At 34.3% G+C, this 21,863-nt stretch overlaps 2 protein-coding genes across 2 annotated transcripts in view; both read left to right on the forward strand.

Moving 5' to 3' along the window:
- The first annotated feature begins 252 nt into the window (after window positions 1-252).
- On the forward strand, window positions 253-1,427 carry psmg3 (proteasome (prosome, macropain) assembly chaperone 3). The gene is made up of 3 exons (XM_056451667.1): window positions 253-388; window positions 695-923; window positions 1,015-1,427. Exons 2-3 carry the CDS (start codon window positions 708-710, stop codon window positions 1,165-1,167), a joined length of 369 nt encoding a protein of 122 aa, XP_056307642.1. The 5' UTR covers window positions 253-388; window positions 695-707; the 3' UTR covers window positions 1,168-1,427.
- A 3,240-nt stretch (window positions 1,428-4,667) lies between these two features.
- Window positions 4,668-21,863, forward strand: part of tmem184a (transmembrane protein 184a) — a 30,134-nt gene continuing 12,938 nt past the window's right edge. Inside the window, exons 1-5 of the mRNA XM_056453930.1 lie at window positions 4,668-5,096; window positions 6,350-6,586; window positions 17,810-17,975; window positions 20,664-20,754; window positions 21,100-21,175. Coding sequence (XP_056309905.1) covers window positions 6,350-6,586; window positions 17,810-17,975; window positions 20,664-20,754; window positions 21,100-21,175 — 570 coding nt within the window. The 5' untranslated portion in view covers window positions 4,668-5,096. The remainder of the gene's footprint in view (window positions 5,097-6,349; window positions 6,587-17,809; window positions 17,976-20,663; window positions 20,755-21,099; window positions 21,176-21,863) is intronic.

A 21,863-nucleotide genomic window follows, 5' to 3' on the forward strand; every position in this document is an offset into this window, starting at 1 on the left:
AACAGCATTTATTTGAAGTAAACAAACTTTGTAACGTTATAAATGTCCTGCATGCATGTTTGATCTTTTTTTGCTTATCTGAAAAAAAAGTGTACATTCCCCTTTATGTTTGATTGCCGTGATTATAATACAACGTACTAAAATAAGTACGATTTAATGTTAATTAAATAAAAATATACAATGACATAAAACTGTCATCCATGCAACAGCGTCAACATGCCGTCTCTCCTCTCTCTCTCTCCTCCTCTCGTTCAACATCTTTTCCCCTTGTCATTGCGTATGCGTAGACGAACAGCATCCACGTTTCCGTGTTCGCCGAGGGTTGTTAATAAACTGATTTCCATCGACTTAACAGGATAGTTTACAAGCCACAGTCAATAAGCTACAGGTGAGAACTTGTCGCGAACTGTACGCTGTTCTTTTTAAGAAAATGTGCGCTTTTTTAGCAATCTGTAAGGCTAAGATTCAGAGACTGTGAGCCTCGGTGTTTCCTGGATTACACGCCGCGTTCGATAAGCCGAACGCCGCGACGTCTTGCGGCCTAGTCGCGCAGTAGCACCGCATTAGCATCAAAGCTAAATCTTTCCGCAGAGCTTTCTATTTGCTTATTACTTCAATAATTCATTTGTTAATACGTATCATCATATGAATCTCATAATTATTTTGCTTGATGTCTCCTCTTATTTATTTTCAGGTGAAATAAAATAATGGCCCCTCAACCAGTTATCAGATCAAAACAGGCAGAAAAAACAATAAACGGAAACCAAACTCAAGTTGTTTGCACGGAATTCAGCAACTACATATTTATCGTTCTGACACAGTACGGTAAAATTGGCACACTTGTGTCCATAACACCTGACACGAGGTCCGGTGACATCAGCGTGCCAATGTACACTAGCAGAGTCCTGCTGGGGAAGGATGAGGTACTGAAGCGTGCTTTCTGTTGGATAACTATCAACGTAACAGATAATGTCATGTTTGTTATTTACCTTGTCATTTCCGTCTATTTTGCAGCCTCTTACACACGTCTACGCCAAGAATGTTGCAACGTTTGTCTCACAGGAATCAGGCAACCGACCAATCTTGTTGGGCCTTTCACTGAAAGACAACAGTGCTGAAACTATGAAAACTGTTAAAGATATGATCAAAAGCTGCCAGGTTTGGTAAACAGGAGGTCACATGGTGTGCACACTATTTTTGTTTTGGAGTATCTGTGCGATTTATACATCATCTTGACTTGTCCTCAGTGATTTTACAGCATATTTGAACAGACGGTGATCTTAAGTGCGCATACATGAACACTACTCAGAACACTTTAATCTTAATGTAAAAAGTGAGAGCACTGTTCGGTTTCACTTCTGTTTTCCAGAGAATAATGGATGTCTTTAATTTGTCACGAGAATAAATTTATATTTTCTTATCTTTGATTACTTTTCGGTGCTCATTTAAATGTTTCATACCAGTCCTAAAATATTTGGAAAAGGGCCTGCAATGTTAGCCTCACATTTACTGTCTGCTAAACAGTTATTGAATTGTGTTCACTGAAATTTTCCCCCCGTAAGATTTTAATTTACAAGTTACAATCCAAAATTAACTTTTTTTTTATATGAAATAAATATAAGCTAAAATTAAATATGTAAACTGAGTATAAATATACAAACTGAAAACATTTTATTTATTTCTGTCACTTTTACACAGAGGGCTATTTTTTGAGGGCCTGAAAACAAACTTTTGAAGTGCAGATTTACGAATACGATGCTGCCTTGCATATTATTTGAGAACCAAAACAACAATGGTGGCTTACAGTGCTTAATGTGCACAGGTGTGTATTTGTAGTCTTTACATTGTGCCATTGTCAGCTGGCACGATGCACACACAGTTGAAGTTAGAATTATTAGCCCCCCTGAATTATTAGCTCCCTGTTTACTTTTTTCCCTAATTTCTGTTTAACAGAGAGATTTTTTTTTTTCAACCCATTTCTAAACATAATAGTTTTAATGACTAATTTCAAATAACTGATTTATTTTATCTTTGCCATGATGACAGTAAATAATATTTGACTAGATTTTTTAAGACACTTCTATACAGCTTAAAGTGACATTTAAAGGCTTAACTAGGTTAATTAGGTTAACTAGGCTGGTTGGGATAATTATGCAAGTCATTGTATAACGATGGTTTGTTCTGTAGATTATCGAAAAAATATAGCTTAAAGGGGCTAATTATATTGACCGTAAAATGCTTTTTAAAAAAATAAAAACTGCTTTTATCCTAGCCGAAATAAGACTTTCTCTAGAAGAAAAAATATTATCAGACATACTGTGAAAATTTCCCTGCTCTGTTAAACATCATTTGGGAAATATTTTTTAAAAAGAGAAAAATTTAAGGGGGGCTAATAATTCTGACTTAAACTTTATACAGCTTTTTTGTATTTTTTTTTTTTTCAAATCAACTATTACCAGCAGCAACTACAATTTTGTCTCAGTTACTAAAATATAACAAAAAGGAGCTGAACAAACTCTGGGTTGACAAATTTAAACAACCCTAGAAAGCTGGATTAGCTGGATAGCCAAACTCCACAGTAGCATAAAGAAAAACACCTATTTCACTGTCCCTACAAACATTGTGTTTTAAAATAAATAAACCTTAAATTAACTTCTCAACAGGTCTAGGTCTTTTAAGTATTTATTAAAATAACATTTTCTTTATTTATTAATTTGTCCAAATCTATTATCAACAGCAACTACAATATTATCTCAAAAGTACTAAAATATTATAAAAATGAGCTGAACAAATTCGGGTTGGCAAAACCAAAACAAATTCAAATGGGCCCATGAAATTGGATCAGCTGGCTAGTTTAATTTCAGTTTATTTTTGCACCAATCCTTGGTTTTAGCTAGCATGAAGGCAGCTTGACTCTTTGTTGCCATGATATTATGGAGCAGCTAAGGTGAGCTACATTCATAGTACCTAAAGTAGAGTACTAGACTAGGTGCAAACTACAGTGAAATTTGCTGGCTAGCCAGCTAGTCGGTTAATATCAGATTAAGTGGTTTCACAACACTTTATATAAAAATTTTCTGTTAGCTAACATCAATGTAGTTCAATCAATAGATTTTAATATTGCTGCATGACTTCATATATTGAAGCAAATTTGTGAATATTTTTAAACGTAAATATTAACCTGAAGCAAATATTATCAATTAACAATTTGAAACTACTTGATTATATAATATGATGTACAAATAATTTTAATTTATATAAAATAAATTAATTAGCAACAAAAGCGAATTGTGATTCACTTTAGGGTAATAGGTTTTAATTTGGAGCAAAAAAATGATGCTCTGGGACTGGAAGTGGCTTTGTTAAACTAGATATATATATGTCACTTAACTCACAGCCGATTGGTCAGTTTTGGGTTTACTGTTTTTTTTTTAATCCCAGAATTAAAACTTACTTAAACTAAACATGTACTTACCTGGGTAAAAAAGTCAAACTGGCTTTGTGCAGCAGGCCTCAGCTATTAAGTAAATGACAATATTATAAGCTTCAAGTTGTTTCAAATTTTTAGAAGTTAAACTCCACAGTGGTATGATGAGAAAAACACTTCTTAAGTCAACGGTTATCAGAAGAAACTTAAACAGGTTTAGAAAGGACATTTTTATTTCAATTTCATTCATTTCATTTTTAAAATAAAAAAATAAAAACAAATTAGTTGTGAGGGGGTTTGCAGGATAATAGCTTTAAAACTTTAAACCATAAATTAACTTCTCAACAGGTCTAGGTTTATTAAGTCATTATTTAAAATGTAATTTATTTAGTTATTTAAAACAAACCAATCCTGTATTCATTGGTGGATTTAACCATTAAGCGAGGTAAGCGGCCAGTTCGGGACCAAGATAATCTGGGGGCCCCCAATAAATACCTTGAAGTAAACATTATAGTTCTCTATATTTTGTATGGTGAGGGTTTAACTAAAATAAAATGTTAGCGTAATTGTTACATTTGTGGAAATATCCCTAATCACTGGAGCGGTCCAGCAGTCAAATCATATTTTGTGAAGTTTTCATTTTAAGAAAACAAATAATTTAAAACAGAGATTCCACTAAGATACAAATGTTGAAAACAAGATTGTGATATATATATATATATATATATATATATATATATATATATATATATATATATATATATATATATATATATATATATATATATATATAATATATATATATATAAATAAATATATATATATATATATATATATATATATATATATATATATATATATATATATAAATATATATATATATATATATATATATATATATATATATATATATATATATATATATATATATATATATATATATAACACAGTTAAACAAATAAATAAAAATGCAAAGGGTCTATAGCAGGACTGTTCTGCCCCATGGCTGGAATTGCTTAGGGCCCCCAAATCACTAATATTTATAGTGTATATTTATAGTGATATCCGGGCTCTACTTCTGTCAAAGTTTAAAAATGGTCCACTAATTTACCTGAACTAGATCTACATCATTCCTAATAGACTGTAATGTGTAAGCGTGTAAAGAGACACTGCGTGTACCTTTGAGCAACAGGTGCAGCCTCTGACTGTCATGTCACGTGACCAAAAGACTAAAGTCTCAAGGTCACATGACCTGGGTGTGCTGTTGTGTTGTTGCGAAGTACGTACACCTGCCCTAATTTGAAACCGACTTGTGGGATTATTTTGTGTGGAATCGCGAAAAGGCTTTTGGAAAAACTGACCCTGTACACCATCGCTTCGGGATTTTCATCACCATCCGTCAGGTCATCTGTTTCCGTCTGTTTCCATCGAGCTGAGTGACGTCCGTCAGACCTGTCATAGTAATAACGAGGAAGTGTCGTCGCGGGCCGACTCTACCTATGGCTAACTTGCAATTTGTGTTCTGATACTTATATAGACTATAAATAGTGCAATATATGAAGTATTTTAGTCCCACCGCGATGTTTAAAGTAAAAGTGACGTTTGTTTGAATTTTAATACGGTTGAGTCTGATCGCAATCATCTCTTCACGTGTTGATACAGTATCAGGGTAAGTAAACATGTCTTGTCTTTTGTTAACGTTACAGCAAACCGTTTGACTTAAACAGTTTTAAATAGACTTGACTTAAATAGTCAGTTTATTTAAGGTTGAACACAAACTCTTAATTAACCATGAGTTTATTATAGTAAAACTGTAACTGTTAGAATCGTTTTACTACAAATACCATGTTCTACTATAGCAAAACCATGGTTTTACAAGAAACATGCTTTTATTTTGTTTGTATTAAAACTATTGTTCATTTTCAGGTTTTTTAAAGGCATATTTTAGCTATACTGTAAAATGCTACCTAACATTAATGCACTTTTATTAAAGATCAACATGTCATCCAGTTTCACTCAAAATATCATAGTAATATTCATAAAACAGTATATTATGTTAAAAGAAGTTGTCTATTTTAATGACTATGCCATTGGCTTTATTTAATTAGGAAACATTGTTTTAAAAAGAAATAATGAGCAATTATATTTCCCATGTATATTTTTGTTAAGCTGTATTCATAAAAAAAGACAGCGTAAATAAAGAAATAATGCGGTATTTATAAATAGGTTGTAGTTCATATTGTATTATTATTATATATTTATACACACAAGAGTTTAGTAGTTTGGATGATTTATGATTTTATAAATATATTTTTTCAAGCAAATAATATATATTTTTTATAATTATAATTATTTATTATTTTCATTCATTGCTTCATACTGTATAAAAGGTCATAAAAATATAAAAAAATATATAATAAAATGTTTTCTGATTTGAAAAAATAAATTAAATATGTAATATATTTAAAGTATTATTAATACTAAAAAAGTTATAATGGAATAAAGTAGTAGATCTAAATTATTACGTTTTACAATATTGTTTTTTTTAAATGATATTTTAGTAATGTGGACTTTTTTTTTTATTTACAAAAAATTTAGCCTTGGTGTGCACATGTTTTATATATATATATATTTATATATATATATATATATATATATATATATATATATATATATATATATATATATATATATATATATATATATATATATATATTTATTTATTTATTTATTTATTTATTATTTTATTATTATTTATTTATTATTATTTTTAAATCTTACTGTTTTTTAAATCTTACTGGTGTAAAATGGAAGATATTAAAATATGTAAAATTTGTAATTCTTAGATGATGCAATTTCTATGAATATTTGAATTTAAAATACATAAAATAATGTTTTATTTGCAAATTTTCTTCTTCACAGATGAATGAAACTACTCTCAGAATTCTGTCAGCAAGTTCAGACAAAAACATGGACAATGCCCCCTTGCCTTCATACTCCCTGCTGTCAAATAACACAGACTTGTTGAACAAGACCGTGATCAGGTCTGCTAATGGAACTGAAGTCGTGGCAGATGACCAGATCTTCCTCAACACGGCCACAGCTCAAGCCCTATCAGGGATTTTTGTATGGTCCGCGCTCATCCTCACCTGTCATCAGGTAGGCTAATTTACTGAAACGAAATGTCACTAATGTGTTTGAGGATGGATAATTCGCAGGTTTCCTCTTACAACCAGGCACTCACACATCCAGCACAGTTTCTAATCCCCAGAATGGCTTATTTAGAAACAGAAAGGCGTCGCTCTGCTGCTTTTAAACCAGTACGCCAATATGGGCCATGAGGTGAGAAACAAATCTCAGCATTAAATGGAGTGCTATCACGGCCCAGGGAAAACTGGAGGCGCTAATAGCCGTGGTTCATTCAGAGCTCACACAAATAAAGGCAAATAGCCTAGGCGGGGAATGCGCACAGCTGTTTCCTACTGTCTCCTCCCTCATAGCTAACCACAGGCTCATTATCGCCAGCAGATCTTGATAACACTGTGTAATTTTAGAAGGTTAATCTATGCCAGCAGTCATTAAAAACTGTAGCAATAACTAACCAGTGCAGGCAGGGTTATCGATCATCAAGGATCAATAAATACTTGCCTGTTTGTTCTGGACAGTCATCCATGTTTTCTTTCCTTTTAAATGATCCATTTAGTGTGTTGTTAGTCATCTTTGACCAATCAAAGTTAACTGTGGTGGCGAGTGGTACCTGTTCCCAGAGCTGATAAGGCTGCTGAGTAAACACCGAATAGGGTTTTAGTGTACTCTGGGGATGTAATGTGAGGATACATAACCAATAATGTATGTGCACTGATGTGCCATCTGCAGTGGACATTTTATGTAGCTATCTACAGTAAGGTGGGCTTTTAAAAGTAAAGGAAGTTAGTGTGTCTACTTTTACATCCACCATGAAGGACATCCAAACAAGATGTATGGGGTGGTCATAGGGCTGGGCGAATTGGCCTAAAATCTAAATCTCCATTAATTGAACATTTTAACTCGATTAATGAACAATTATTTTATTTTATTCTTTTTTTTAAATTTGCCCTCATACTTCACTGACAAGTTTTGTACAGTAAATATGCTCACATATTACAAGTGAGGGATTTCTGAATGAAGAGTGCATTATTTTAAAATAATTAAAGGAAACACACACTATCTACTATCCATTATTAGTTATTACATTATACATTACATTGTTATTACATTGTAACATCATCGTTGAACATTCATTCATTCGTTTTCGGCTTAGTCCCTTTATTAATCCGGGGTCACCACAGCGGAATGAACCGCCAACTTATCCAGCGCGTTTTTATGCAGCGGATGCCCTACCAGCTGCAAACCATCTCTGGGAAACATCCACACACACACTCATTCACACATACACTCATACACTACGGACAATTTAGCCTACCCAATTCAGCTGTACCGCATGTCTTTGGACTGTGGGGGAAACCAGAGCACCCGGAGGAAACCCACGCGAACGCAGGGTGAACAGAAACGACCTTCTTGCTGTGAGGCGACAGCACTACTTACTGCGCCACTGTCGCCTCATCGCCTTAAACCAACAGTCACTTTTTGCTTATAAAAAAGTGGAAATAAATAACCTGCACTTTTGAAAACAAAGTAAATTATTTTCAATGTTTTTCATATTAAAAGTAGAAAATAAGCAGTATCTTTTCTAAATAAAATAACTCCTGTGTATCCAGTAAATAATATTTTAAACAGTTCTTGCATTTTCTGTAAACAAATATTTTAATGTAAATAATAATTATAATGTAATGGAAAATATGCCGTCTCAAGGCATCTCTGGCACAGCTTCCAATCATCGTCAATATAGTGCAAAGGAATGCTCAAGAATGGGTCCATCATCCTACTTGAAACGTTCAACGTCCTACGTGGACATGCAACCACTTAAATCATAAAGTAAACACAAAACAACATTTTCCTACTGAAGCCTCCATGGGACTTCACACTTGTAAATGTTCGACAGGCTCGCTACTCTCCCGTGGCTTTCAGCGCCGTCCAAACTCGTCACCGCTACCAAGCCGATCAATCACAGAGTTTGACGCTACTCGTCATCACGACATATAGTTAAATTTATTTGAGAGGTGCTCTTCAGCCACGGCAAGGGCTATGCGACCACTTGAAGGCTGCGCTGGACCATATGCGTGTGCTCGATGCAGAGGTAAAAACAAAGTGAGTTCACGTAACTCCACACGCGATAGGAAAAGTAATTGAAAAAATGTACCTGAGTTAATTAGACCTATTATACATTCTGAATGTCAATTTCGATTACTTTTTCAGTTAATAGCCCAGCCATAGCTGGTCAACTCTTTAAATTGTGAGAAATAGTTTAGTGAGATCGTAAAAATATTAATAATTAAAATATTAGATAAACTTATACATTTTGACCACCCCTATGATGGTTCATACCATTTTGAATGCATAATCGTGCCATGCAGTATATGTGAGAACTTCATTCAGTTGCTGCACAATATTGGGAAAACTTTTTTTTTTTATTCTGCGATTTACATATTGCGATACGTGTACAGTTTCACTAGATGACATGAATAACTATTTGGAAAGAATTTTATAGTTTTAGATTGATTGGGATGATTCTGTAGGGGAGTGCATCTGCACAAAGTATAATAAAAACAATCTATAAGCATAGATAAATTCAATAAAGAAATGGATACAAATTAAATGAACAGCATTTGATTGTTTTCTGAGCAGTCGAACTGTATCCAGGCATACAGTAATTGAATGAAAAATAACACTGCATGGTCAGTATATAAACAATTCAATAAAATTAATCATTATTAATTAAAAAAATTTAAAAAACGCGGTACAATTTCTCATGCCTAAATGCTTTAAAAGACCCCATACAGTCATATAGTCCAGGCTCTACATTGCATGTTCTGCGACGTGATTATTACGAATGATCACATTGCGATATCGATATAGAAAGGATATATTGTGAAGCCCTAGTCTAAATCGGTCAAATCTAGAGCACCGATAGACGCCATAAGTGTTCACAAGACATTTTTTTTGTAAAATGGGCGTTTGTATCTACATGTAGCCTAAAAGTTTAGTCAAGTTAAATGCATAGTTTGTATTTTAATAGGCACCTACTCGCACTTTCATGGTTATCCATTTATTGGCACAGGAATCCTAATGTTTCACTGTTTGTTTTTTTATCAAAAATAGATTGCCGTTGAGAATCCCACATCTGCTGAAACAGACAATCAGAGGTTACTTCAGGTCACAATACACCCAATATCCCTCAAAACACTGAAGACTTGAGTTAATAAATTAGATTTTATTGAAGTAAATATGTAAATTTGGTTGACTAAAGCATGCATTACACAAACTAACATTACCAAAAAAGTTGACCCCTTCTGATGTTCGTTGTATAATTCGTACCCTGCTCGTCAGTTTAAGATTTGACGTTTTAGTTTTGATGACAGCGTCTCATACACATTTGGTTGGACTCGACAATAAAACATTTCTGTAGACGATATATTATATGTTTTTCATTATTTAATTAGATTCATTATTCATTATTTAAGCAAATTTTCTCAAAGTTAGCGTTGAATAGATGGAGGGAGATATTTTAATGTTTTGAAGATGCCTATGCTCACCAAGGCTTCGTTTGTTTGGTCCAAAATTGGGTTAAATTGTTAAAATATAAAGTAACAATTGAAAGAGTTAAAAGAATATGCACTCACTGGCCACTTTATTAGGTACAACTTTTCAGCTGCTAATTGATGGAAAAATCTAATCAGCAAATCACATGACCGCAACTCAATGCATTAGGCATGCATACATGGTCAAGAAGATCTGATGAAGTTTAAACTGAGCATCAGACTGAAGAAGAAAGATGATTTTGTTACTTTTTAGCATTTTTTAAATGCCAAATACTGGCTAATATACTGGGATTTTATTGAATTAACCATCTCCAAAGTTTAAAAGAGTGGTTAAAATATCTAGTGAGTGTCAGCTCTTAGGGTGAAATGTCTTGTTGATGGGCAAATTTCTGAACACACAACACATCAAACCTTGAAGCAGATGAGCTACAGGAGCAGAAGAAGACCACGATTGTGCTATTAATATTTGAAAATGTTTTCCTGGTCATGTAAGTTTTTAGTTCGTCTGCTGCAACATTTGTATTTTGTATTTATTCGTTAGGATTAACCCCTTGAGATGTTTTATCTTATTTTCAATGGGGTACCGCAATTAATCGTAATCACATAATAATAACACAAGAAGACAGAAACAAAACATATATTACATAGCATCCAAGGAACAACAGCAAACAACAAAATATAAAAACTTTAACAAAGGGGGAAGTACTATACATACATATTCATAGTACAAAAAAAAATGTTAAACAACAGAATCCTTACCAAAAAACAGTCCAAAGTAAATATGACAGCAAAGTTTGCTTAAACACCTTAAATGATGCAATGGATCAAATGTTAGCAGGTAAATTATTCCCATATTCTCTATTTGACCCTTAAACAGCTCTTTTACCAACAGATTTTTTTAAATGAGGAACAAAAAATTAGTCTGAATTTAGATGGTTGGGTCAGAATTGGTTGTAAACAACATGAATCTCTCCAGCCATGTGTCAGCAGTTCATGCTGCTGTTGGTGTGATGTTTTGGGGAATATTTTCTCAGTACACTTTGTGCCCTTTAGTACCATTTAAGCATCATTAGAAAGCCACATACTGAGGATTGTTGCTCACCATCTGAAGACAAATAAGAGTGCAACCAGAGTGCAAGGTGTACCTAATAAAGTGGTTATCAATGTCAGTTGTGCTGCGTAATACTTTGCTGCGATACATTTTAGCTGTGTTCTTTGAAAAAAAAAAAAAAAGTTAAATCAAGGGGATTTTGAGGGGATAGTTCACCCAAAAACCAGCATTTACTTCTTTGTTTGATTTTTATTCCCTCTTTTGTTGAACCCAAAAGAAGATATTTTTAAAAATACCATTTGTCGTTTAGCCTCCTAATTAATTGTAAATATGGAAAATAGTACAATTAAAGTGAGTAGATGTGTTCACATGTTTGTCTGCTAGCATATGTTCATATGTCTGAGGCAGAAAGTAAAGCGTGAGCAATATTTGTGCACCCAACCTTTGTTTATAGAGGAAGTTCCTTTGTGCTCGTTGAAAGACCATCAGTCACTAACCTTTACACCAGCTGTATCAGTAAAAGAGAGAGATAAGACCGTTCAATAAGTCTTCTTGTCATTTCTTCATAGATATAAACATGCTGAGCTCTTCTAATTTGCTGGGATATTTCCTTGTGCCTTTATATTTTTCCGTTCATTACAGCTAAAAGCGCACATCAAACCTGAATATCAATTTCTGCGGCATATGAATGAGTTCGTCGTGTTGCCTAGAGCTAGATGAAATCAGTTGGTGGTGGATGAGTTTTGTGTAAAAGTAATTGTCAGGTGAAGTGGCGCCACAGTATGAACATAGCCATATTGTGTGTGTCGAATTACCAATTATATTTGCAGACATTGTTCAGTTTCAGGAAGGCCTGAAATCTAATTTCCACGCTCTTGCTGCTATAGTTTGAATCTCTTTCCATTGCAGCCTATATGACCCATGAAGAAATTTAATATAGAATATGTTTCTCAAGCATCTGTTATGTAATTGAACCACTGGGATCGTACTGATGGAGAGCAGAGGTCAGGAAAGGTATTTCTTCAGCTCTGAATTGCAGCGCCCGCAGTGTGCCCGGAGGACTTGGATTTGATTGCCTCCAAAGCATCTTGTGTGCCATACAAAAGCCAATACCTCTGAGATTCTGGCAGTTTTGAAGCGTCCAAACATGCTATATAGAGCCTGGAAATGAGTCCCTGTGTAGTGCTTTTCCTCTTCAAGTCATAATCAAGTCAAAACAGTCTGGTTTTTTGGTCCCCCAGAACGACTCATCTACCGCCACCTCATCCGCGGCTTTCCAAGCAGTCAAACCGTCGCCTGCGGAGGTTTGTGTGAGGCAACACGTGTAAATCCTGAGGAGATTAAAGGAGCCCTCAGGAATGTTTTAGTATTTCACTGCCTTTTCTCGGCTATAGAAGATTCTCCCGATGGAGCCTCTTATGCTCTGCTTACTAAAGGCAGTAATTGAGATTGTGTTCCCTGTTCTGAAGTCACTGATTTGCCTGCAAAACTTTCCCATCAGTGCCAAGGATATCAAAGGAGTCTTTGAAGACCAGGTATTTAGAACATGAGCACCTTTCAGGCCAGTCTTTCTTAAGCAAAATGTTGCAATGACAAGGCGCCGGCAGCACTCTTGGGTAGGCCCTTTCTCTGTTCTCTAGTTTTTACAAGCGTTATAGTCTTGAAGTTGGTGCTGCACCTTGTGATTCACTGACTCTTGTTTTGAGGCTCCACCGGCAGTTCCTCTCTTTGCTTCAGACAAGGTGTAATTAGCTTTGACTGCGTTTCTGCGACAGCCAGCAGACAGTCAATGGCCAAAGCCATTACTGTGAGCGCGGCTTTCTCTCACTGTCACCGCTGCATTATGGAGTCTGAGAGACTATGAACTTATTTCCCCTGCAGGCTAGGTGAAATGGAGGACATCAGTTCAGAGAACAACTCCCCTTGCTTTTTCCAGAGCCCAAATACATCAAGCCTGCACCCGTGGAACGAAGGACTCAAATAATCTGATTTCAAATGATTGAGAGTGCCAAAGTTTAAAAAGCCCAGCGAATATTGAGCCACGTCAGTAATAATGTGAAGTTCAAAGCCATTTTGAGGACATTTATAAGCTTCAAATAATTCAGTGTTTTTTAAATTTAGACAATTCCAACCTTTAAATCTTTATAGCTGAACAACGTGTGACTTTTTGTATTCTGTGCGAAGTGATTATGTACTCTGAAAAATATAATAATTGTTTACCTGGGATTCACATGTGTAATTGTATTTTAGGTAGGCATAGGTTGGTATAAGATTCTGACGGTATGATGGATAAAAACAAAAGTTTTTAATTTGCAGATTCTATGATCTGCTTACAAGCACTTGAGTCTATGAAAACTGATCATCCTATGATTTTTAGCACAATAGAAAAAGTGGACCTTTTAAAGGAAAAAGACTTTGATATTATTTTCTGCTGGATACCTGGTCATATGTTATTCAACTGAAACGAACATGCAGATAAAGCAGTTAAGGAAGTCCTACGGTTGGAGATACCGGAGTTGGTAAAATTCCTGTGTCTGATGTTAAACCTATTTTAAATCAGTATATTAATGAGAAATGGCAAATGGAACGGGATGAATGTAGAAATAACAAATTGTATGAAGTGAATCCATTTGTAAACGAAAGAAATAATTACCATTTTAAAAATAGACATGACCAGGTTGTACATACTGTACGAGATGTAGAATTGGACACTCAAGACTTACACGCATATTTATTGAAAAGGGAAGAAAAACTGTTTGTGACTTGTGTAAGAATATTTTGACGATAAAACATATTTTAATAGAATGTGTATTTTTAAATGATATTAGAGAACGTTTTTATTCTGGAAATATTTTAAGCGAAATGTTTGAAAAGGTGCCTTCTGGAGCAATTTTCAAATATTTATCTTTAATCAAACTAAAAGATTGTAAATGACTTTTCAATGTTGTTGCTATTTGTATGTTGTTTTTTGTTGTTGTTTTTTACAATGCGTGTTTGTTAAGAAAATATGATTATATGATTGTATATTTAGTATATGTTTTTGCCATGAATATAGTCAATGCTGCTGATATGGCATTAAAACCTAAATAAATAAGTATGCTAGATAATAAACTTGACAAAAAATTTACGGTATTGTGATTACTGCTCTAAAATGTATTCTATTTAAATGTTTGGGTAAAAAACTAAAACTTTTTTCCTCTTCGAACACGATATATTTTATGTTGAGGAACATTTAAAATATTTTGGAGCAGTAAACATGTCCGGCTAAATAATTCAGGTGAATCATTGACTTCTGCTGTCTTCAATAGTTTCAAAACCAGAGATTTCTTTATAATTTAAGCCTTTAAGCTGCACACAAAACCTTTTTGGCCCATGCTTGCATTGGATAATATACTGACAAAACTCTGATAAGTTGTAATAAGCAATTAAAATAACAATGATAGCCTATAGATAAAAGGTCGACCAGGTGGTTACGATGCTAAAGGGTTAAAACAGCATCTTTAGATATCTTTTTTTGCTGGAGATACTGTTGTCGCAAAAAGCTAAACAGAACAAAAAAAAAAACGTTTAAAAAATCTTATATCTACCATAAGCATGGCATAACTGAAATTTTTGGTGGTCTTAAAACTTTGAGTTTTCCAAATCACGGTATACTTTGAAAATTGTAATCGTCCCATCCCTAATTATAGGATCTTAATCTTGGCTCCATCAATTTTCTTTTGAACGATAAGTTGAACAAAATTAGTAGTTTAATGCAATATAATTAATGTGTGTAAAAATGTATATGTGTAACAGAAAAAGTATTTTCAGTAATGATTAAATCTATTAAAATGCCCCCAAAGAGTTACTTTGTTAAACTTATCAAAATAAAAAGCTATTGGAGAAGAGATCAAGGTCTCAAAATACAGTTTGAAAGAGTAAATAAGTGCATGGAAAACACACAGGAATCATGAATGGAAAATGGTTGATTAATGGATGTATTGTACATTTTGTAATGATTTCATGGAGTCTGCACGCACAGAAATTTGCAGATTTTTAGCCCATCGTAAAAAAAGCAGCCACTGACATCCATAGTTGGGACAAAAAATACTATGCAATTAAAAAAAAAAAACATTCTTAAGTTTGTGTTCAACAAGAGAGAAGCACAAACAGATTTGGAGCAGGCTTTGATGCTCTAAATATGAAGCATTCTCAAAGTGACAGCTGCCATGAAAGAGTAGCAGTCATTTTTGAACCTTTGGACTGCAATTTCTAAACAAAACAAAGTTCACAACCGGTCTCAATATATTTAAATTAATTCAGTTTTGTATCTAACAAATAGCAAAAACTGTGACAAATTACATCTTAGAAAGGCAGGTAAAGCTCTGAACTACTTCAAAGTATTTAACATTTTTAACATCCTTGTTGTTAGATATGACATGATATAACCTGAAGTCCGTTTACAGCTTATACTCTATATACTTGTTTTAAAGTGTAATCTAGCAATTTTTTTCTTGCTTTTGAAATGGGACCACCATTGTCAGAAAACAGTGACCAAATAAACTGTCAAATATGGGTTTTACTAGGATGCAGTCTTTGAATCGGGACACACTACTTTATCTTAAAGTTGTTTGGTCAGATAGGAGCTGTAGTCAGCAAAAAAGCCATTATTTAGGGATAGTTTGAGGGATAGTTCACCCAGATACGAAGATGTACTCCTTTTAGGAGTTTCTTTCTGCTCGACACTAAAGAAGATATTTTGAAGAATGTTCGAAATAGGGCTGCATGATATGAAAATATGCATTATCCGATGTTGTGTTGTATTATTGTGATGACCATATATTTATAACATTTCCTTAGAGAAAAAAGATATATATTTATTAGCATTTAAAGAACGGTTCATTTATGTTCATACAAAAATAAACAAGTAATAGAACATTTTCAGGCTAAAAATCTCAAGGTGCAAACTGCAAACATTTAGACTTTTAAAAAAACTGAACATTTCAGCAGATATTCTGATTCTCATTCACTGTTGTCACTTTTTTTTTCTTGCCTTTACTCCAGTCATTGAAATATATTTTGTTGTTGTTGTTTCTTTCAGCTATCTGCTCTGAGGCAATATAAGTTCACCTTTGAGCTCGGTGTAGCCCCCATCTGATTGATTTAAATTGGGATAAACATGTTGGTTATCACAATAATGATCATCTTTCAATGTAGTGTGCATCTTTAGTTGGAAACCATATTATTTCTTAGTGCTTTGTTGTATTTCTTCTGCTAGCCATTCATAAACTCGTACAGTTAACAATAACTGTTATTCAACATCACTGCAACTATCACTTAACCCTTATGTACTGTTGGGGATGTTTTCATCCACTCTGGGGTGATTTGTATCTTAATTTGGCCATACCCTTTACTGTGTTTCAGCTAGCAGAATGATTTTTGGTGAAAAATCTGATTTTCAATCGTTTTGAGAAAATGTTTTGAATTTCCTACTCTTGTTGTGTTCGGGATGAAAACATCCACTGAATTAAACCTCTGTAAAAAATCAGATAATTGCAAAAATTTGCATAAATCTGTTAATCAACCTTAGTCCTGATCACAACTACTAAATTGCTTAAAAAATTACAGGATTTTAATTCTTTAATTGCCAAATTCATAAATGATGTCACTGATTTGTTGAAAAAAAGCACAAAATGACGTGTTTTCTATATAAAAGTAATTGTGCACTGGATTTTTGTTTACCTTTTATAAAAGTCTTGGACATGTGAAACAACTTTGTCACTTTAATTTACTGTTGGTGGCTGTTTTTGCCCCATTGACTTCCATTATAATCATAGAACCATGACACCATATAATCATGCATTTTTGATTGTTGGTGGTTTTCCCTATTGGGAAGAGGTCAATTTTGTAATGTTTACTGTTGATCAACAATTGGCACTATTAACCCTTTAGATAGGCCTGTGCAAAAGAAGTTTAATTTCTTGATTTTATATAGAGTCTAACAGCGAATTAAAGCGTATGTATGTGTTTGTGAGAGTGACCTTTACGCACTTACCTTGATGTGTCGGAGAAAATCAAAATATGCATCTCAGCTGTCAGAACTACATGAAGTAAACAAAAACAAAGACTGTGTATTTATGCACCATCGAATGTGGTTATAATGGAAGTCAATGGGGCATAAACAACCACCAATTGTAAATTAGGGAGAGAAAAATTAAAATCTAACAATGCATCAAAGCCAATGTTGTTACTAATCGTTCACATGTCCAAAACTGTGATAAAAGGTAAAAAAAGTAAAATAAAATAGTCCACACTTATTTTTTAAATTGAAAGTATGGCAATTAAAGAGTTAAAATGCTGTCATTTTCTAAACTCTTTAGTAGTTTTGATCAGGACTGAGTTTGATTAACAGATCTATGCAAAAAAAGCAGTTTAATTTAGTGGATGTTTTTCATCTCTAACATAACAAAAGGGTAGTAAATTTGAACAGTGCACAAGGGTTAAAATATTTCTGTTCGCCCCACTCATTTCCTGCTATCTTCTACCATCCGATGCTGCACACTTGTTTTCTTGCCACATTTAAATCACTGTGCTTTCAATTTCCCTCAAACTTGCATATGTTGTATTTTTAGACCTCATTTTCTGTCTTTCTAGATCTACTTGCACCTGAGGTCGTACACGGTGCCAAATGAGCAGCGCTACATCATCCGCATCCTCTTCATCGTCCCCATCTATGCCTTCGACTCGTGGCTCAGCCTGCTGTTCATCACTAATGACCAGTATTATGTGTATTTCGACTCTGTTCGTGACTGCTATGAAGGTACAGTAAATCTGAGCTGCTCACTGCCCTTACATCTACTCCTGTCCCCCAGGCGTAATATTATTCAGGCCAAATATTACAGCGGCAGAATGACGTGTCTGTTGTTAGGAAGTCAGGCCTGCAGTGAAGATATAGGAGAGCTTGATTTGTAGACGTTGGGGGGTGGCAGGTTTCATAGATGGGGAAACTGATACATTGCAACTGAACAAACCTGTTTGACTTGTTAGTGCCAGAATGGAGAATGGCCAATTGTGTCACTGTTATTATCTTCTCAGGGTTAATCCACTATCCCTAAACAATCAGGATTTTAAACACCGTTTTCCCTGCGGTGTTTGAGTTACCTGGGAAAATATAGTGTTGGTACTGTTTTGTTGAAACCAGGGGTCACATATCTTGGTCCTGGAGGACCGTTGTCCTTGCACATTTTAGATCCAACTTGCCTCAACAGACCTGCCTGGAAGTTTTAGGTATACCTAGTGACAGAAATTTTCTAAACTATTGATTCTGAACTAAGATTGAACTGTGCAAACTATATGGAGTTGGAAATCTGTGTATTACTCGCTATTGAAAATAGCGTAATGGCTAGCAAGGATTCCACACGACACCTCAGCCTCATGTAACAGCATTAACCGCGTTCACATTGCTGATGCAGCATTCCCTACCCTGCCTTCTCTTAAAAAAATATTAGGGTCAAATTAATTTGATTGACCATGAATGTGCTGTTTAATGTAAAACATTGAAGATTAGCAACCAGGCTTTAGATTGATTTAAATGACATGTTGTTTTCTTACAAAAGCTGTTTATTCTGTGTAGTGATGCCTCTTCTCTATTGACTTCCATTAAAACAAAATGGTTTCTGCTCTCCTTCCTCACGAACTGGTGATGGCATTAGCTGTTAGATCTTTTCAACTAATGATTTCCGGCTTGTCATCTATTGGCTTTGTCTATTAAGATCTTGATTAGCTTGTTCAAGTGTGTTTGATTAGGGTTGAGGTGGGGTTGGGCGATGTTGACCAATTTGGCATCATACGATGTCTAATGTGAAACATCGCGATGGACGATGGCATCGTCATCGTAGTCAAAACGAATTAATTATTTGTAGCCTACCGTTTCAACTACCTGACCCGCATGGTCTTTGTTTTGCCCATAACAAATCATAAATAACTAAAGATAAGTTACACACAAATTACCACCTGTCAATCACTTTTTCTGCGGGACTCTGGCATGAATAGACTATGAGTGATCTGTGTCGTTGTAATGACGTCAACAAACTTGGTTGGTAACAAAGGTGCACAACCAATAGCAAGCAACCAACAGTATCTGAGGTTTTTTACTAAAATTACTAAGTACAAGCCTGAAAGCGGAAGATTGAAGCAGTGTACTGACACTACGACACGTTATCTGATAGAGTCAAAAGACCGAAGAGTCGTTAGAAAGAGACAAGATGAATTAAATATCACGTTTAACAACTAAAGTAAGACACAATCCTGCGGTAAATCATTGATAAACTGTCCGACGTGCACTACTCTCTGGGGTTTTGTGCTCAAAGCACCCACTGATTGCCTGGAGCTCAGACGTATGCATATGCTAGAGTGCATGACAGCGTGTGTGTGGTCACGTGATGTGTGTTTTCAGCGATATGGTGTGGACGGAGGCCATTTAAAACTAAAGGCCATTTAAAAACTAAGACATATTAGTGTAAACTGGCCGGGTTGCTGCTGCGATGAGGGCGGGGCAGAGAATCGCAACGCTGGCTCAGCATCGTGATGTCTATCGACGATGGGCGATGGCATTGTCTATCGACCCAAACCTATGTTGGAGCTAAACTCTGCAGCACACTGGCCCTCCAGGAACAAGTTTGGTGACCACTGATTTAAACTATCATTGTAACATATGAAATAAAAAATATGTAGCAGTGTATACATCAGTCACAGTTAAGAAGTTCAATGTGTTGTGTTTTTGGTTATACTTCAGTTCAGAAGGCTGCATTTATTTGATCAAAAACACAGTTAAAAACAAAGCTGTATTTTGACACTATGGTTGTTTCAGCCCAAATTTGAGTTCAATATGATCCCACTGGGTTAAATAAATTTAGAATAAAATTATTACCCAAAGTTTAGGTTTTTCTGTATATTTCCGATTGTTACCTTTTTAGCCTAATGTCTGGGTTAGGCCATATTTGACCAAAATTATTACATTTTAAAGCAGTTGTTAGGTTTGTCTATGTTTGACACAATTTGAAACAACCCAATATTTTCATAGCACAATATGCAATATGTTTATGTACTGTTCAAGAAACATTTCTTATACACGCATGTGTGTGTATGCAAACAAAATCTCTAAATGATCAACGAAAATTAGAAGATCCAAATGTAAATTGGACCACAAAAGTATTACAAAATATATCCAACACCGAAAGCTTCAGAAGTCCAGAAACTTTGCCTTCTAGTATGAAGGCTCTTAGCCAGACAAGAGACAATGAGATCTAGCCATCTAATCTGTCTTTAAATAAACTTCTCAGGTTAAGAAGGATTTCCTGGAACTCCGCAATCTTGTGTTGTTACACAAAGTGAAAAAGATATTCTTTCATGTCAAACATGTTCAGCCTGCTCATTTAAAACTCTCACTGCAAGCTCAGCAAATAGTTTGGCTGTCATCTAGATTTGATTGTCCTTTTTATTCTTCTAGCATTTGTGATATACAACTTCTTGAGTCTGTCTTTTGAGTACCTTGGAGGAGAAAGTGCCATCATGTCAGAAATAAGAGGAAAGCCCATTCAGTGAGTGTGCCTATTTATTTTTATATATATAATTGCTAATTTTATATAAAGTTTTAAAAGCATAAGGATGCACAATGTGTTTTGTAGACATGAGCATTTGGGAAATTTTTATATTATGTGATATATATCTTTCTGATGTTGTATGTCATTGTGATTATGTGACTGCAATGACTTACATGGGTGCATGGACAGCAAATGATACGTTCACATAAAGAAAATCTGGTTATTCCTGAAGTGAACTTTCACCTGGATAGAGATTTTGATTCACTGTTTCAGATTGCTCCCTTAAGAGATCCAGTCAACAAACCACAGTATCAAATGTCCTCCTTCATTTGTCTCTAACAGGTCTAGTTGCCTATATGGCACATGCTGTTTGGTAGGAATGAGCTACTCTATTGGCTTCCTGAGATTCTGCAAGCAGGTTTGTTCTCATGTTTTGTTTTGTCCACATAAATGACTATTGTTTTCCTAATATTATTAAAATTAATTGATTTTTATATCATATTCTTAATCAATTCTTCCATGAAATGAAAGCACCAGAGGTGACAATTAGATGCATTTACACTGTAGTGAACTCAAATGAACCAAGAGTTATTTAATTAATTTACGAACATGATTTGCTTTATTTACATGAATTAATTTGTTATTTACATGAATTAATTTACATTGCAAAATGTCACTGCTAAAAAACAATGGAAAACACTAAGTTCATAATGTTATTAATGCAATTGTATGCTGCTCCTTACATGGAGATTTTGTCGTGTCTAGTCCAAATATCTAAACGTTCTTTAATCAAGAAGCATTTTCTAAACAAGTAAAACATATTGTCTTGTTTTCAGAAATATGTCAAAATTAAGTTCATTTTTAGGTAAGAAAAATAATCTTTTTTCAAAGCAAAAACAAGAGTATTTAGCTTATTTGCTTATTATTTTGCCTGTTTTAGGGGAAAACCCATTTAATTTTCACTTAATATTTTTGAAAACAAGGCAATATTTTTTATTTGTATAGAAAATGCTTCTTGATTTAGGAATTATTAGATATTTGGACTAGAAACAAAATGAAAAGTTGTACAGTGTACATGTTATGAACTTTAGTGTTTTAAACCAGTT

This window comes from Danio aesculapii, chromosome 3 (assembly GCF_903798145.1).
Source record: "Danio aesculapii chromosome 3, fDanAes4.1, whole genome shotgun sequence".
Taxonomy (NCBI): Eukaryota; Metazoa; Chordata; class Actinopteri; order Cypriniformes; family Danionidae; genus Danio; species Danio aesculapii.

Bases quoted from the DNA above. Each gene is read 5' to 3' on its own strand.
- psmg3 (XM_056451667.1), top strand. From the start codon at position 708: ATGGCCCCTCAACCAGTTATCAGATCAAAACAGGCAGAAAAAACAATA. The intron at 924-1,014 runs GTACTGAAGCGT...TCTATTTTGCAG, and splicing joins TCCTGCTGGGGAAGGATGAG to CCTCTTACACACGTCTACGC.